The 18,453-nt window shown below is 38.6% G+C and overlaps 1 protein-coding gene and 1 pseudogene across 2 annotated transcripts; both read left to right on the plus strand.

Annotated features, from left to right (window-relative positions):
• Window positions 1-203: 203 nt before the first annotated feature.
• LOC143892093 (zinc finger protein WIP6-like) lies at window positions 204-2,189 on the plus strand (annotated as a pseudogene).
• Window positions 2,190-10,703: 8,514 nt separating this feature from the next.
• On the plus strand, window positions 10,704-16,603 carry LOC143892465 (putative truncated L-gulonolactone oxidase 7, mitochondrial). Of its 2 annotated transcripts, none has more exons than XM_077397094.1 (4): window positions 10,704-11,449; window positions 14,155-14,410; window positions 14,541-14,708; window positions 15,851-16,603. In XM_077397094.1, the coding sequence occupies exons 1-4, from the start codon at window positions 10,757-10,759 to the stop codon at window positions 16,513-16,515; spliced, it is 1,782 nt and encodes a 593-aa protein (XP_077253209.1). In that variant the 5' UTR covers window positions 10,704-10,756; the 3' UTR covers window positions 16,516-16,603. The 2 variants fall into 2 exon arrangements, with proteins under 2 accessions (XP_077253209.1, XP_077253210.1); XM_077397095.1 differs by lacking the exon at window positions 10,704-11,449 and adding an exon at window positions 13,459-13,711.
• Window positions 16,604-18,453: the final 1,850 nt, after the last annotated feature.

Genomic DNA, 18,453 nt, shown 5'->3' on the forward strand with positions numbered 1-18,453 from the left:
CCTTTTTTTTTTAACCCGGAAAGGAATGTGGCCCCCGGGCGGACCTCAAAATATTATAGATAAAGTACTGAAATCAGGAGGGGGACTAACCGAACACACCCTAAAGAGAGAAGTATCCAGAAGACTTCCCCGACAGGATTCTGACATCAGTTATCTTCCCACATCTTGGTGTACTTCGATTACTTTCAGAGAGTTGTCCCAGCATGGCCTCCAGTAATTCTTCCATCGAAACTCTACCCCTCGTTGAGTTTTTGTGCCCTTCAGTAATTCTCATTAGAAGGAGAAGTCAATCTAGATAAGAGAATCATTGACGTAATGACTAGAGACTTTGTACCTTGTTATCCTCATTAACACTTGATCCTAACTAGGGCTGCAACTCGGGTCGGGTTTTCAAGAACCCAACCCTACCCGAGAAATATCTCAGGTCAGGGAGGTCGGGTTACGTAAATGATGACTCCAATGTTACCGTCACTCTTCACGTCGGACCTCCCGGCGCTGGAGTCACCACCACCACTTCCGGCAACGCTCCTCCTGCCTACGGACAGTACTGGATCCCCTCCCCTGCTCAAATCTTAGTCGGCCCAACCCAGTCCTCTTGCGTTGTCTGTCACAAAACCTTCGACAGATTGTCAGATACAACAACATGCAGGTCTCTCACATTTATATAGAATTATAGATTTGTAGATTAGCTTTTTTGTTCTTAGTTGGTTATGGGTAATTTTAGAAGTTCTTTTTGTGAAACAACCACTTAGTCCAAAGTTTAAGCTGTTATACTTGGTGTTATTTGATCATTTATACTTTTGAGAAACACCTTTGCGAAACAAGTACTCTCCGATCAACACTAAAGCAAACCTCCCTCCATCCTTCCCAAAGATCAAAAGCCGATACAAACTGGAAGGAAGGAAGGCATCTCACCCAAGATATAACCAAAGTGATAATTTTCAAGTAGATCCAATGAGGGTTCTTAGCTTTCCCCTCAAAGATCCTAGAATTCCTCTCCTTCCAAATAGATCACCACGTAGAATTCCTCTCCTTCCAAATAGAGTTATTTACTCATTTATACTTCAGCATTCCACTCCCGCGTTGCCACTCTTTTTTGGATTGGCTGTACATGTGGAATTTTAATATCAAGGAGTTGTTGGGTTTAGAACCCAATACCTATCGTGAGAGAATAGCTCTAATACCATGTGAAACAATGAGTTACTCCAAAAGCTTAAGCTGTTAGAGTTGGTGTTATTTAATCATTTGGAATTTTAATAACAAGGAGTTGTTGGGTTTTGAACTCAAGACTTACCGTGAGGCAATAGCTCTGATACCATGTGAAACAACCAATTACTCTAGAAGCTTAGGGCCTCTTTGTTTTAGATTATTATCACCGATTGTGGCGTCCCCAACTGATTATTGGACTCAAATTTAAGTCCAATAATCAGTTGGGGACTCCACAATCGGTTGTCATAATCTAAAACAAACAGGGCCTTAAGCTGTTAGAGTTAGTGTTATTTAATCATTTATACTTCAATATTCTGTTCTTCGTTGGTTATGGGTACTTTCAGAAGTTCTTGTGTGAATGGCAGATGCACATGTGGGGCCACGGATCTTAGTACCGGAAGGGCCCGGAGTCTCTAAGGGGTGTAAACCCTTCATGTCCAATGTTGAGATTGCCATGCTACTGCTGCGCTCAAGGGTGCAAACGCTCCGTTTGGTTGCCCGAATTTTTTTGGTTCTTGGGATTTTTGTGGAACAAAAAACTTCCTGGGAGATTGGTGGGAAAAAAAACTCCCTGGAAGTATTCAGGTAAAATAAAAATTCCATGTTTGGTTGACCGGACTATGGTGGGAAAAAAAAGGATTTTCGGACCCTCCAAACTCACTACAAGCGTAAGCATTGGGCGAAGCCTTTCAGTTGCAGAAAATGTGGGAAGGAGTTTGCGGTGCACGGTGATTGGCGAACCCACGAGAAGAATTGTGGGAAGCTCTGGTTTTGCATTTGTGGCTCTGATTTCAAGCATAAAAGGTCTCTAAAGGACCACGTTCGGTCCTTCGGTGCAGGACATGCCCCACATGGGGTGAGATGAGGATGAAGAGGAAGAGGAAGAGGATGATCAGAATGAGGAGGATGGTGAAGGAGGAAATGGGGGGGGATTGTTCTTTGTATTATTATTAGTGTTAAAACGTTTTGTTGGTGATTAGTGAGTGAGAGTGGTTATGGAGAGTGAGATATTTGGATAGCTATGAAGGGCAGAATCTGAGAAAGGCCAGTAGTCGTCTCTGTTGTCACCTGCAAACACTCAGTTATTTACTTACAGCACCATCTCTCTCTCTCTTACAGTGACACTGTTTAGACTACCAGTACCACTAATACTTTCTCCGACTTTTGTCAGTCACCACTGACCTGTCTGCTTTTGTGGTTTCACCCAGTGGTTGTGTACTTTTACCCCCAGCATCAACAAACACAGGAAATACTCAGTTATTTCGCCTAGCAAGGTGCAATATGCCATTTTTAATAGGTATTTTAGTGTCTTAGAGAGAGGAAAGATAGAGAGTGAGCCAGTGAAGACATAGAAAGAGAGAGATGGAGGATGTATTACACAAGCCCTGCCATGAATGCTACCTTGGTAGAGAGATTGCGTTCCAAACATGCCAGAAAAAAAAATAAAAATGAAGTATTGTATATTCCTCCATTGAACATTAGGCTGTTAGGTGTATGGTGAAACAATGCTAAGCACTGTTGTTGGATTCCGTTTTTCGGTCCTATATATAGAAAATGATCATAAGTAGAGGAGAAGAGGACTCTGAAGTATGCCTTTTTGCATGCATGGCTAAGTTTAGTAGAAAGTACAATGATATGATATAGGCGTATCCGTTCAATAGGAGAAGTTAGAAACAACGTTATGATTGAAAGCGATTTCAATCATGTTGAGATCTTTGAAGAATGGTTTACAACTAAATACAATCTGAATTATAAGTACACTACACTGTAGGGTTTTGCCTTTCGACTGCTTGCATGTCTTGATCTTACAATGTGATATATACTTCATAAAATAAAAGAACTGTGTGCGGCTGTGCCACCTGCATTTTAAACAGTGGCTGAAAAAAAAAAAAAAAAAAATCTTGGAGGAGCAATATGATACTCTATTGCTTTGTCATTAGAGTGCTTGATTAACTACATTAGGGAGCATCTAATATTATAGACATGAGAGAACCTTCTACAAACATTGGTAAACCAAACAAACTTTTGCTGCCTTGGTCGGCAGGGGAGAGTGACAATTTATATGGTGTAACCCATACATTCCAGTATTTTTCAAAATGTACTGTACTGGCCACACCATAAGATGATCCAAACCGTCCATTGGATGTGCCACAGCGTAAATAGCTTGTGTCCCAATAATCATTTACATAGGATGATCCCAGCCCTCCGTACATGTACTGCGGAATATGGAAACCTGTATAGATTGGAAGGTTGGGATCATCCTAAGGAAATGTTTTTGGGGCACAACCTATTTACGTTGTGGCCCATCAAATGGACGGTTTGGATCATCCTATGTAAAGTTGATAAAATCAAAGATTTTCACTAAACTTGGATACATTTACAAGAGAATCAATGTGTATGTGTGCTTACATAGAGCACTTACATGATAAATATGGAATGGAATCAAGATAATTATAGACGGAAATAATCCTAATCAAATGTACCTAATCAAATCTACTTACCTAATCTCTCTTGCTTGCCTCTTCTAATCCACTTGCCTAATTATCTAGTTGCCTCATTTACTCAACTTTCCTAATCTACCTCCAAGATGATCCAACGGTGAGATCTTAACTCAATCTAACCGTTGGATCCCACACATTCTAACACTTACAGTACTTTTTTGAAAAATACTCGACCATACATGCTTACACCATATAAAAACTCTACATTTACATCATATAAGAGATGGCTTGTAATCTGTTTGGAAAGAGTCCTAGGAAGGACAGAAATAAGAAATAAGAGGAAGGAGATTCTGCCGTGATTGCCTTCGGACAAGATCTAAGAATCTTGTGATTCTTGGTTGCCTTTCTACGAATCTGAGAATCTCTTGATTCTTGCAACTTTCTATCTTTAACAGCCCGCCGCAAATTGTGTAAAACCCGGCCCCACAAAAACTAAATACAATTTTATAATATTAAGTTATAGATTAAATATAGAGTGGAACCCACTACTTGAAGCCATTTATAAGGAAATTTGTGTGAATGAGTCTTAGCCGATCGAGGGTTTGGGTAATTCGTCAAGGTAATTAGATCAGATTCATCGGATTGTTTGAATCAAAGGCCATGGTTATAAGTTCTTGATTGAAACCATTTAGAACCATCAAATCGACGGTCAGATGTTCAGATAGATGATCAAACGATCAAGACCATCAGATTTGTGATCAGGTAGTTCGGATCGATGATCGAGACAAAATTATTACAAAATTTTTTTACTTGATGATCATCTAATCAAGTCATGAAGAATGTGTTAAAAAAGAGTTAATGGTTGGAGGGTAAAATTGGCATTTTATAAAATTTAACTGAGAAAAATAACATCAGGGACTTTTCAGCAAGTATTTAAAAAAGCTCAGGATTCTAGGGACCATTTATCAATTATTTTGCAAACTAGGGACTTATGGAGTTGTCGGCACCGTAGTTGGCTTAAAAGTTTTACAGGGATTGGAGAAATAGAATTCTGTTGGTTTTACTCTCTTATTTATATATTTTATTGGTCATTTAAGGTATTAAGGAGATTGTGATTGCTCTTTATTCTAGTCTTGCATGTTTACGAGTTTGTTTGCATGCATGTGTGCGGTGATGGGCTTGTTTACAGACAACAGAGCCAACTTTTTTTTTTTTTTGATCGGTAAGCTGGGGTTAGGCGGACCCCTACCAGTATATTAATTAAAGAAAGATATTACAATGAAAGAAACAAGACCACTCCCTAATCCTGAGAACAATGACTAAGGAAGTGGGAAACAACAAAAGATAATAATACCCTTGATAACAAAACAAGAAAAGGAATAGAGAAAACATGTGAAATCATGTGAAATCTAGAGCCGTTCCTCTAAAGAGCCAACTTTTCGTATTGCTTGAAACTAGTAAAAATGCACGTTGCAACGTGCCACTAAGATAGTTTACAATATATTTTAGTATAGAAGTAAAATATTGATCACTAAAATTACTATATAAAAATGTTCAAATCTCCATACACCTGAGCATTTGCCTCAAATGAATCAACTATACGTGTCGAACCAGGACGATCCAAGATTTTTAATGGGTTCGGCTTGGACAATATGAAACTTAGTAGATTGATAAAACCTCTGCTATCATGACTATCAATGACGAACCAGGTTGCTTCACTATAGAAATGTGGGTTTGTGGCTCTAAACAAAGAAAATTTTATCTCATTTGAGGTCTCAAATCCAAAATAGTTGGATGCAGTAGGTAAAGAACCTCGGGAACTGAACTCGTGAAAAAACAGAAATCCCTCCAACTATTCACGTTTTTAAAGCTTGAAATCCTTATGAAGGTTCAAGGGAATGAACAACAACAGTCGATGGGTTGCTTTTGTCAAAAGAGGACCAGCAACGTACCTTCATGTCCAAGTCTGTCGGGAAAACCCAAGTTAAAAGAGCTGTTGCAGAATCAATTCTGAACTGGTTGTTCACCAGTTAACCAAAAGAAAAATATTACCATTTCATGAAAACACCCAAGTTCTACAAACTTCCATCTCAATCATATTCTTCATAATTTTTAAAGTGAAAATAACAACATAATGACCAAAAATCATAAAGAGATTCAGGGAATCTGGGAAAGTTTTTTATTTTGTTAACTTAAGAATAGAACTTATGATCGATACTTCAAGTACCGATACTAAATTGGGATTGGACTTGTAGCTCAATGATTGAGGCTTTTTTCTCAACCTTGAGGTCACTGGTTCGATCCCAGCTTACCTACCCAAGAAAAGTAACCACACTAAAATAGAATAGAAAAACTTTACAGTACAATTCTTTTTCTTCAACTAAAAGATGTGCTTTGCAATGATGAAATGTGAAAATTAAGACATATGCTTCAAAAGAGAAACTCTAGTAGAGCATCGAGGAAATCAGCAAACATCTAAGAAGGCACCAATCGGATATATCTTTATATCCTTACCCAATCTGAAGAGATTGTCTTTTGTACTTACAGGTCCTTTGGCATGGAAATTGTATAGTAACAGAAATAAAGGTGTCTCGAAGCTCAGTGCAAATTTGTAGTCTGCTTTGGGTGTTAATTTGGAATCCATTAAAAACAAAGGAGAAAAAAATAACCATTTCAGACAACAAAACACATCCATTGTATTACTTTTCACAAGGTTATGAAGAGAACCTAAAAAGTCTAAGCAAAGCTCATAAACATGCATAATGTATAGAATTACTTGATCTAAAAATTGAAATGCAATTTAGTTCTCTTCATGTCCATCTTTTAAAGCAATTTACCAGTACCCCAGCTGGCAGCAAGGGTTGTGTCTACGCCTAGGGTTTCAAATTTTGAATGAGGGCATGGAAGGGAAGGGAGAAGGTTAATACTTGAGAAAACCTCTCAAGACAGTGGCATCACAGCGATCTCCGGTGAGAGCATCAATAATGATCTGCACATTGGTAGCATCAGTGGTATCCAACTCACTCTATCCCTTCTCCAACCATGGAAGCAATGAATGTGGCAGCTGGAGCGGCACGGGCACTGGCCTAGGCTTTCATTAACGCACAGAACAGAGAAGGGGAGGAATAAGGGAAAAGGTCACAAAACTCTAGAACATATTTTTTCAACATTGTGTTTTAAAGAGAGTACACGAATTATTCAGTGCGTGACTTATTGACCAAGTCCCGACTTTATAAAGTTTAATGTGTCAAGTTAAAAATACTGTAATGTTATTACATGATCATATTAACCATATCACAAATTCTACTCAGAATCTTATCTCTCCTCTAATTTGTTTCACATTTCCAACGGTGGCAAAATTTTGGGCTTATCTTCACTTTTTTCATCAGAAATATAAAGTTACTGTTAATTTTAATGTGATCATTGAACAATGTTCTTAAACTCCTACAATAAGAGTATCCTAATGCTCCTTAGTTACAAAAAAAAAAAAAAAAGGTTATCTGAAGCTAAGGAAACTAAATTTACTCATCCAACCATCCATACATACATAGATATATAGGCGAAAAGCCGAAAACTACATAATACAAAATGAGAATCCTGTGGTCTTTTCAGTAGGTGTCTCTGCAATGCATTTGCAAAAGCTGCATTTATAGCAACTGTAACATATCAACTCTTAATTTCCTTAAAAGGCATGCTTTCTAATCTCAGCCCTTTGACAAAACAGTGAATGGCTGACTTCTAGGCAGCACGACTAAACGGTGGTGAAACTGCCTCTAGAATTTAAACCCAAATAATGTAAGACCAACACTCAGACAAACCTATAACAATTTGTTTATAATAACTTACTAATTAAAAACATAGTCATTATGTTTACACCAATGTAGCCATGATTCCAACCGAGTTTAACTTTAACCTTCTCATTTTCCGTCTTTTCCCATCAATTTGGTAAATAATGATTTCTTATAAAATCATCGAATTCGCTAAAGAATAGCTGAAAATAAATAGTTCAAATATGAAAAAACTAACCCCATAAACCACTTCCAAAAAGCATTTTACACATTCAAGATCCAAGCAAATAGACACAACAAAAGAAATAGAACAGAATTGTTCAATGGAAAAATTGGTGTCCAATGCAGGAAACCTCTGCAATTTTACTGCTTCATAATAAAGTAAAGATCATCATTAAAAGAATGCAAACCAAAACCACTCCATTAAAATAAAATTACAAGCAATAAATTTACCAAAATAAAATTTTCAAAGAGTGTAGAATCTGCTCTGAAATTTAAAAAACCTCCATATGCACCCACGCTAGCCTGAATTTAACAAGATTAACATGAGAATCCAAAACTCCAATAGTATGACACCAAAAGAAAAAAATACAATAAAAAACCATATGAAAAGCATACAAACATGGAATTCTAGTGACAGAAGAAAATAAACCCCGCCGACGCACAGACACACCAAACTCAAAGGGAAAAAGGAGGAGAAAAAAGGAAAAGAACAAATAGATGAAAAAATAAATAAAAACTAACTTCTCAGATGCATGAGAAGGTATTTTAATGGTTCCAAACTAATATTTTATTTCATTAAAAAAAATAGCCATCTTCGAACTACACGATTGAAACCATGCTTATATACAAAATTTCCAAGTAAACCATGCTTATATCCTCGACCTGCATGGCCGAAACAATAGTCATCAAGCGATTCCCTTCTGTAGAATTTTGAAGAATTTCAACAGAAACCAACGATTCATCAATTTAATTTGACTCATGAGATTCCTTCTGCTCCCCATTCTTCGATAAGAAGCAAAATAAAAGCTGCCTTTATCAGAGAACCCACATCGGCTGCATCTCATTAAAATAAAAATCCCCATTTGGAAAAAAAAAAAGAAATTGAAAATATAAGCAAATCAAAAAATGTTGAATATAAGCAAATCAAAAAATGTCCGGAGATCGGCCAATGTGGCAGCCGACTCTCTGGCTAAAAGTGGTGTTTCTCGGGCCGAAATGGAGTGTTTTGACTATCTCCCCCCTTGAGTCATTGTCTTGCTATTTTATTTGCTCATTGTTCCGACAGGACCATCTCGGTTCTGCTTATTCATATATATAAATATATATTCTGTTGCCTTCTTCAAAAAAAAAAAAAATGTTGAAGATACTTTAAGGGTTTCTGTGTCAGTCAAGGTCTGATCTAGCCATATGCCCGGATCAATTTATCATCTTTCTAAAACACTCAATCTATATATCAAAAACCCCACATTTTCAAAACCCACTTGTGCTATAGAGCAAAGAGGAGAAGTGGGTAAAGCAAAGGTGAAAACTTCTACAATGGTGTTGACGATGGAGATGGAATAAGGTTAAATAAAAACGCTTATTCTCTGTTTTGTCTGTATTCGAAACACACCAAGCAGAGAGAAGAAGATGGAGGTTTTGCTAAACATGGTGGATTCAATTAGCGGAGAAATCGACGGATAAAACACGGTAATAAAAACGCGTGGCAGGGCAGGAATTCTGCACATATCTGTAGGAAGCGAAATGGGTAATATGCCCTCTAGAAATTGGACATTGTGGGAAGCTATAAGAAGCAAGGGCAGGGTATTTAGACAGAAGGCGCAGACCAGGGATTTTCCCTTTTAGTAGTAAAGGATTAACAAGCTTGGGGCATTGACTCTCTTGCATAGGCACATAAAATACTAATGAGAGCGTGATGGGGCTTCCTACTTGCTTCATGAATAACAATGCTAATAGGGTGTCTTGTTTGTTTTCTTTGCTGCTTTGCTTTGGATGGTTGGGTCCATGCCCCCCAATGACTTAAAAAATCTCTATTATGATTTTTGGTTGTACATGCATTCTTAGCAAGTTTAGTGGCCATGGCCCCCCAATGACCAATGCGGGCAAGTGTAAATTAGTCCGGCCTCCGCAAGTGAAAATTCCTGGCTCCGCCCCTGTATATCCGGTAGGGGTCTGCCTAACCCCAGCTTACCCATCCCCAAAAAAAAAAAAACAATGCTAATGGCCACAGTGCATTGTAAGTATGACAGGATCGTGACACAAACTTTAATGGTATGGTTCTAAAAAGAATAATGATATGGTAACCCAGGGAGGAACCGAACATGTTACATGTAGACTTTTCACACATTAGCAATCTACTTCCTAATTTTTTAGCTTTGTTAGAGTAAAACTAACCTCCTATGCCAACTGGCATGCATGGAGGGATTGGTTCGGTTCCACTATCGGTTCACTCTTTTAAAAATGTTCCGACAATCCAACCAATAATTCGAACCGATCATATTCGTGACGAAGACTTATGGTTACCGTACTCTCAAAAATACTCGAAGGAATCAATCAATAATGGATATGAACCGTTCATTTTCTTGACCAAGACTTACTCTCTCTCTCTCTCTCTCTCTCTCTCTCTCTCTCTCTTTGTGTGCAACCCCCACCCACTCACATTACTTGACAGCAACAAACACCTGTTTGGTTGCCGGGTTGTTTTTTTTTCCTGGATTTATGTGGGAGGAAAAAAATCCAAGGAGATTGGTAGGAAAAAAAAGTCCTAGAAGTATCACAGTAAAATAAAAAAAACCCATGTTTAGTTGACCGGACTATGTTGGGCCAAAAAAATTGTTTGGTTGCTTGAACTGTTGGGAAGAACAAAATTCTTCTCAAGCTTTTTTTTTATTCCTGGGATTATTTTGGTTCCTAGGAGTATTTTTTTCCTTCCTCGGGTTTCGTGCGGGGTTATTTTGGTTCCTGGGATTATTTTGGGCCCACCAACCAAACGTGGGTTTCCTGAGGAAATCCCACAAAAGTCCAAAGAATTAAAAAAAACCCGGCAACCATAAAGTCTCAAACCTGTCCCCGACTCCCTCTCCCTCATGTCTCTTTCCGTCTTTCCCACTTCTACTCTCTCTCTCTCTCTCTCTCTCTCTCTCTCTCTCTCTCTCTCTCTCATATTCCTATATTAATATTCAAGATTAATTACCTAATTTTACCAATGCTTGCACTCAATCTATTCTTAGTAACCTAAGACATCAATAAATAATAAAAAAAACCTTCACATTTCAATACACCCACACAAGCCCAAAGCAGTGAAAGCACCCTTACATGGCTTCTTCATCTGGCATTCGAGCAGTCATTGCAATGGCCTTACTATCCCTGTTAACTCTCATTACAGTTTCAGGCACACCACCAGGGGATGTCATCAATTGTACATCTAACAACACAAATTGTACTGTGACCAATGGCTATGGAGCGTTCCCCGACCGATCCACATGCCATGTCGCTGCAGTCTCTTACCCAACTGACGAGAACGAATTACTACTCATCGTGTCCAGTGCCTCCATTCACAAGCAAAAGATGAAGGTTCTCACTTTCTACTCCCACAGCATTCCAAAACTTTCGTGCCCTGGGGGTCCAAGTGGGGATGGTCTAGTTATAAGCACAAAGCACCTGAATCGAATGGTATGCATAGACTCTTCACGAATGACCATGACTGTGGAGGCTGGGATCACATTGAGCGAGCTAATTGATGTGGCCGCCAGGGAAGGCCTTGCAGTCCCACATTCGCCATTGTGGCTTGGAGTGACACTGGGTGGGTTGCTTAGCACTGGCTCGCATGGAAGCTCACTATTCGGCAAAGGTGGAGCTCTACATGAGTATGTTGTGGGGATGAGATTTATCATCCCTAGCAATGTTCTTGTTAATGGATACTATGCTAGAATTGTGAGCCTTGGAGAAGATGACCCTGACCTCTTAGCAGCTAAAGTGTCTCTGGGTGTGCTTGGAGTTATCTCGCAGGTATGATGTTCTGATAATTCAAAAAGAAAACTTTATTATTGCCTCCTTTGGTTTGTTTTCTCAAGAAAGCTAGGGGAATTTTGATCATTAGGGAAGAATACTACAAAGTAGAGAAGCATATGCATATCAAAAGGATCTTGCTTTGGTAAGAAGGAAAACGTCTAGTGACAACGTCACATTCCGAATTCAAGGCAAATCACAAGCTTGAAAAATTCTTCTCGAAGTGTAAGCCATGTTGGGCAAGCAGGAATGTTTTTTTCCCAGGAATATTAGCTGATCTAATGGTGAGGGTGGGTGGGAGAGGGAAAGACCCGAGAGTGACTAAGACAAAATCACCAATATTCAGTATACAATTTAATTTCCCCCTGTTTTGAGCCACTTTTCACCCTCTTCGCACTCCTGCCTTCTCAAATCTCCCCTTCTCATACCATCCCTACTCACCAATTGATAAACTAATATTCGATGGAAAAAAAACTCACGGTTGCCAAACATAGACACAATGAAATGTGGAAAATAAATATCGGTTGGTAAGAGAATATGGCTGTAGACAATCATTTTTAAATGGCAATGGTCGTACACAAAAATTTACACATTGTTGGTTGAGACAGTCAGTGTTAGGTTTAACCACACCTTGCTATTCATTGTTGTATTAATGTGTTTCAGCGATATTTACACTTGGAACGTTTAAAAAGATGAAATAAACCTATGGGATTTGCTAGCGACAATCACACAAGGCATTTCGCGGGCCGGCTGTTCTATAATAGAGCAGCCACCTCAGATGAATTAAATGAATAAGACAAAATCTGTTGAAAGGGGAGCTTATGTGGCTTCTCTGTCAAGCAACAGGGCCCGTGAAATGCCTCCTGCGATGGTCCCTAGCAAATCCCTAAACCTATTATATTGCTGTGAGCTGCATCATCATAATGGTACGGTTATTATTATCATAGTTTGGTAGTAGTGTTGTTATTATTATCAAGGAAAACACTTCTAAACGGGGTCACATTTAGAAAATAAAGAAGATAGTGAAATTGACCGATGATTTAGTGTGGGGATTTGTGCCTCTTTCTTTGTCTTCTTGCACGCATGTCACCCGACGGGGTTCCGGTTTTTGCTAGCAACCCTCTGAATTTTTTATTTATTTATTTTTTGGTAGGTAAGCTGGGATTGAACCTCTTACCTCGTGGTTGAGGAACATAGGCTTTACCAGTTGAGATAGAGGCTCAACCCTCTGAATATTATTAGTTGCACCTATTGCTGCCACCAAAATTATATATTAATTTCATCCCCTTCTTTAGTTTTAGATATTAGTAATCCAATTTTTTGAAAAGTAAATAATACTGCACCTAATATTACTGTAATATTATACCCAAGATTTGGGCTCATAATTCGTTCATTTTGGGCTACTATTTTTCCATTTTGAATACTCACCCTCAAGTTAGAAGGCGCATGTTTAATACAGCCAACCGGCTCTGGGACCACATTTCTGTAATGCCCCAAACCAAGACCATAGCTTGACAAGAGACTGTGACGCATGCCTGCAGGACGAACCTCACTCTGAGACCACATTTCTGTAATGCCCCAAACCAAGACCATAGCTTGACAAGAGACAGTGACGCATGCCTGCAGGGCGAACCTCACGGAGTACAAGGCGTTTGATATCGCATTCAATTCATCATTAACGATCATTAACGAGAATGAAGTCAGGCATAAATATATTATGCTAAGTCCTTAAACCAATAAGGAATAATAATAATTGTCAAATCTCACTTCATCCCAAAATGAACTAAAAGCATAAAGTCCATCAATATTGTTTCACATAGAATATTCACTCTAACAATGAAAATTCTTTGCTCCCGCTGAATGCCTCTGCAAGAATTAATTCTCCGCATATGAAAATATAACAATGGGTGCGCGAAGGCCCAGCAAAGTAATAAAGTATCACTATAGCAATTTCTAAACAGGCTAATAAAATGAGTAGTGAACATCTAAAGATAAGAGATGATGTCACAAGATATTATAAACAGACACATGTTCTGAAGGTTGCCTCTTTAGTCTGTCTATAGGGGATTCGCGCACACCTGTGCGGTCGACCGAGCATGATAACGGGAGTTTTTCTCAACCTTTGAACTTCTCTAAAATCTTGGTTTCTTGTTGGATTTGGGCATGGTGGGGCTCCTTAGAAATCTCGTGACCTGAGGTTTCCAAGGAGCTCAATGATCATTCTGGACTCTCGCCAGAGATCTGACGGAAAGCGAAAAGAAGGTAAAATCTCTATCTTAAGACCCCTAATTCCTGTAAAATTGATGTACTTAGAACATCTTAAATGAAAATCACATTCTAAATCTATTTCTTACCTCAAATCGATCTCTCCAGTGTTCGGAATGGACTATGGCAGCTCTCAACTTCTGTCCACGTGTTCTCCTATTAGGGTTTCCTATGGAGAAATAACCGCATCATTAGTATTCATACCTCTTCTTGACAACTCTAATCCTCATTTATTAACCCTTGACCAAAATTCCCTTTTATTTGTAGCATAATTTCGCTAGGAGCATTTCAATTTTTTTCTCATATGAAGAAAAGATAATTTCTTTCTCTATTCTTCCCTTGTTTTACAAAGAAAAAAAGAGATCTGTTATCCATTAGGATACAACCTTGCCACTTTCTTGCTGTGTATATCAATAGAGATTAGTGGCATGTTTGTTCAGGTGACTCTTCAACTTCAACCCATGTTCAAGCGTTCCGTCACGAACAGGGTTTTTCCAGACACTGGTTTTGAGAACAACATTACAATGTTTGGTGCAACAACTGAATATGGAGAACTTACATGGTATCCTTCACAAGCCAGAGTCGTTTACAAAGTCGATATTAGAGTTCCAGTAAGCACGCCCGAAGAAGGAGAGAACGATTTTATAGGCTTTCAGCCACAGCCATCACTGGTCGTTGAATCCATTCGTGCAATAGGTAATTTGCCACTTCAATTTATTGTTTTATTCTTCGAAGATGGAATCTTCTAATTCGTTTTGATTTAATTCTCTTTCTATCACCCAAACAAAGTGGCCAAAAAATTTATTTGCGCTTTCTGCTCCTCCAGAGAGAACATTAGAGGCAACGCAAAATCCCAATGGAAAGTGCTTGCAGTCCACAGTTCAAGTTGCAGCCATTCTTGAGCTTGGAACCGGCCTCAAGAACAATGATGAGGGGCTATTCGAATTCACAGGTTATCCAGTGATTGGGAACCAGAGCAAGATGATGGCTTCAGGTTCGACAACAAAGGCAATAAAACCGGATATTTTTCCGTTTTTAGAATCACAAATCAGAATGTGAAACAACCAATTACTCTAAAAGCTTAAGCTCTTAGAGTTTGTGTGATTTAATCATTTATACTTCAACACTCCACTCACGTGTGACCCCTCTTTTTGGGGTTAGCCGTACATGTGTATTTTCAGTATCAAGGATTTGTTGGGTTTTGAACCAGGGACCTGCCGTGAGGCAATGACTCTGATAGCATGTGAAAGAACCAATTATTCTAAAAGCTTAAGCTATTAGAGTTGGTGTGATTTAATCATTCGTACTTCGACACAGAAAACCCAAACTGGACTCTACACGAATATGGTTCAAGTCGAATCAACTCGGACTTGTGACTGCGAGTTAAATGCAGTTTCCTATTAATATAAAAGGCTACTGACATCCACGCGATGATGCTTTGACAATGGGGCGAACTCACCTTATTTGACATTGTTTAACCAGTTATCAAAGGTTATATTACAATTCCAAGAAATTGTCAAACAAAGTGAGTTCCTCCCATTATCAGAACATTGGTGTGGCGGTATCATCTATTAGAAATTTCTCATAGTTATTATATGGAAATGATAGCAGTACAACCATATTTTGATAATTGCACTGGCCCATCTTGTCTTTCTTTATTTAAAGAGCTGACCAGTGTTATACAGTTCCGAAAATGCTCGTACAAACCAATTAAAAATGAAAAGACAAGCAGCATTTGTGCAATTATTAAAACATGGTTGTCTTGAAATCACTTCCACAATTATTAAAACATGGTTGTGCAGCTTGTGCTGATATCATTTCCCTTATTAGATTATCACATTTTATAACATGAAAGATGCAAGCCATAGGGTCATTTCTTCCTATTGCCGGCATCAAAACTTCTGGTGGTTACTTTCACATTTTTATCCCCGCCAAGTTATTGGCGAGTCGAGCAAACTTGGATGGGTTTGGAGTTGACTCCACTGTTTTAGGGCCATGATTAAAAGTTATGCTGTGTTTCTGCCAAATTTGTTGCAGATAATTGACATCTAAAAAACGTGAAATTTTTTTCAAAACATGTTCTTTCCACACTTACCTGTATTGACATTGATTATTTGGCATGTATGTCTTGATTAGGATCTTGCCTGAGCAGCAAAGACGATGGGCTTCTAACTGTTTGTCCCTGGGATCCTAGAATTAACGGGCTGTTCTACCACCAAACCACCATCAGCATACCATTGGTCTATATAGTAGCCTTTTTTGTCGACGTAAAGAAGCTAAGAGACATGAACCCTACTGCACTATGTGGTACTGAACTGTATTATGGTTTCTTACTGAGATTTGTTCGAAACTCAACAGCTTATCTTGGAAAAACAACTGATTCTCTTGATATAGACATAACTTACTACCGTTCGAAGGACCCGAATGAGCCTCGACTCTACGAAGATGTTCTAGAGGAGATTGAACAGATGGCCTTGTTCAAGTATAATGGATTGCCTCATTGGGGGAAGAACAGGAATGTTGGATTTCAAGGAGTGAGGGAGAAGTATGGGTCTAAAGGAGAGAACTTTATAGAAGCGATGGAGAGGTATGATCCAGATGGATTGTTTTCTTCGGAATGGACAGATGGGATCTTGGGTTTACGTGGGATGGGAGTGGTGGTTGAGAGGAAGGGATGTGCCCTTGAGGGATTATGTATCTGTTCTCTTGATGAACATTGTGCCCCGGAAAAGGGTTATTATTGTCGTCCTGGCTTCGTCTACACGGAAGCTCGAGTGTGTCGGAAGGTTGATGTCTTTTAGGACTATCTTGAGTAATAATGTTGGGGTCGATGATGATCCAGTTTAAATGCTCTCAATAATGTTGATGATGATAATTTGGATTAAGATCTGCTTAATCTTGTCAGTATAATTATTATTAGAATTGGTATTATTATTATTATTATTATTATTATTATTATTAGAGGAAAGTGCTCCTTAGCTATAGCCCAGATAAGCTTATCTGAGCTATAGCTAAAAAACACATGTGGCCCCACATTTTTTGGGGGATCCAAAGCATTCATTTGGAAGGCCCTTCCACGGATAGGGTGTGTACCAAAAATCAGTCATGTATGAGCATCCTAACCCAATCAAAGGTGGAGGGGAAAATGGAAAGACAATGTGTGTCCACGTTTCAGCCCATTTTTTCCCTCCATAAATGGCAGGGTCCGTGGAAGGGCCTTTCAAATGAATGCTTTAAATCCCCCCAAAAATGTGGGGCCACATTTGTTTTTGAGCTAAAACTTTCCTCTTATTATTATTATTATTATTATTATTATTATTATTATTATTGATGGTGAGGATCAATTTTTTGGCCTCATCTATGCCACGTAGAACAGGACTCTGGCCCATTGTCATTGACCCTATCTTGATTGGATGATCCTAGCAGCTTGATCTATTAGGCATGCTTTAGATTTTCTTGAGGAGAAGCTCAAACATTGATTTTAACTCTATCTCTTAAAGAATGCATGTTTCAATTAATTTTAAGATGCTCCCTTAGTTCAAACAGCCTCGACACCGAGAAATTTTTGTAGCTTGCAAAACTTGTATTCCAAAAGGAAGAAGTCTATAATTTTTTTGTCCCCTCAGTTATTATAATCCATGATCTCATCTTTCCCACAAGTTCACTCATATAAAGTAATCAGTAATGTTTCAATATTTGTTTCTTTTATAAAACATTGGATTTTTTGTTTTTGGAATATGTTTGTTGGTCTAAACATAAATTTTGTAATGCTTATGCTAGTCTTACGACCCTATAATAACTTCTAAGACAACTTCCAAGGTTCTACCAGTTCCTCTTAGGTAGTTAAAATGCAAATACTCAACTAACTAACACTACTAATTAGACATAGTTATTACTAAACCAAATTCCTATACAACAACACAAGACCAAGTCAAACCTCATGTATGTGCTAGGTAGGTAACAAATCGAACCTTTACACGGCTGCCACTTGGCTACTTAGTTGGAATACTATTATGCCACTGCATCACAACATCTTTTATCATTCGAGGTGCCCTCCCAGGCACACGCATTCGCACGCACACACAAACCATGAAGAAATGTGGAGCCCAGAGCAAACAAAGACTGAGCACCGACTCAAAAACGGAAAAGGGACCATCCTCAAGAAGAGAAGTATCGAGAAGACTTCCAAGACGGGGTTCTGACACTTCTCGGTGTACTTTGATTACTTTCAGAGAGTTGTCCCGACATTGCCTCTTCAGGTTCCTCGTTGAGTATATCTTCTCTCGAAACCCTACCCATCAGAAGAGCATTACTGAAATTTTCTGCCCCTCAGTAATTCTCGTTAGAAGGAGAAGTCAATCTAGATGAGAGAATCATTGACCTAATGACTAGAGACTTTGTACCTTGTTATCCTCGTTAGCACTTGATCCTAACCTTCAGTTTCAACATTAGCAATACCTTCTTGTATTGACCTTTGGTAAAGTTGAGCTCTCTCTAATCGATACAACTCATGCAAATCTATGTTGATGTATAGTGTTCTGATAGTACTTATTGCCATTTAAGTGTGGAGAGCTCGCTCTTTTAGTTTTTCTTCATAATATTACTTCGATTCTGTACTTTAGTATTTTCTCCATGTAGGCACATGACATCTTTGAAAACCCATTGTCAAACTTTCAGTGAAATCGGGTATGCCATCTGTGTGTTTGGTAAGCCAAATTCCAGCAGCAGTTTTGATATAA

Source organism: Tasmannia lanceolata, unplaced genomic scaffold (assembly GCF_043159265.1).
Source record: "Tasmannia lanceolata isolate RefF3 unplaced genomic scaffold, GAP_Taslan_0.1 ptg000015l, whole genome shotgun sequence".
NCBI classification, from domain to species: Eukaryota; Viridiplantae; Streptophyta; class Magnoliopsida; order Canellales; family Winteraceae; genus Tasmannia; species Tasmannia lanceolata.

Coding starts and splice junctions, on each gene's coding strand:
- LOC143892465 (XM_077397094.1), top strand. CDS start 10,757: ATGGCTTCTTCATCTGGCATTCGAGCAGTCATTGCAATGGCCTTACTA. Junction 14,411..14,540: donor TGAATCCATTCGTGCAATAG/GTAATTTGCCAC, acceptor CTGCTCCTCCAG/AGAGAACATTAGAGGCAACG. Junction 14,709..15,850: donor GAGCAAGATGATGGCTTCAG/GTTCGACAACAA, acceptor TGTCTTGATTAG/GATCTTGCCTGAGCAGCAAA.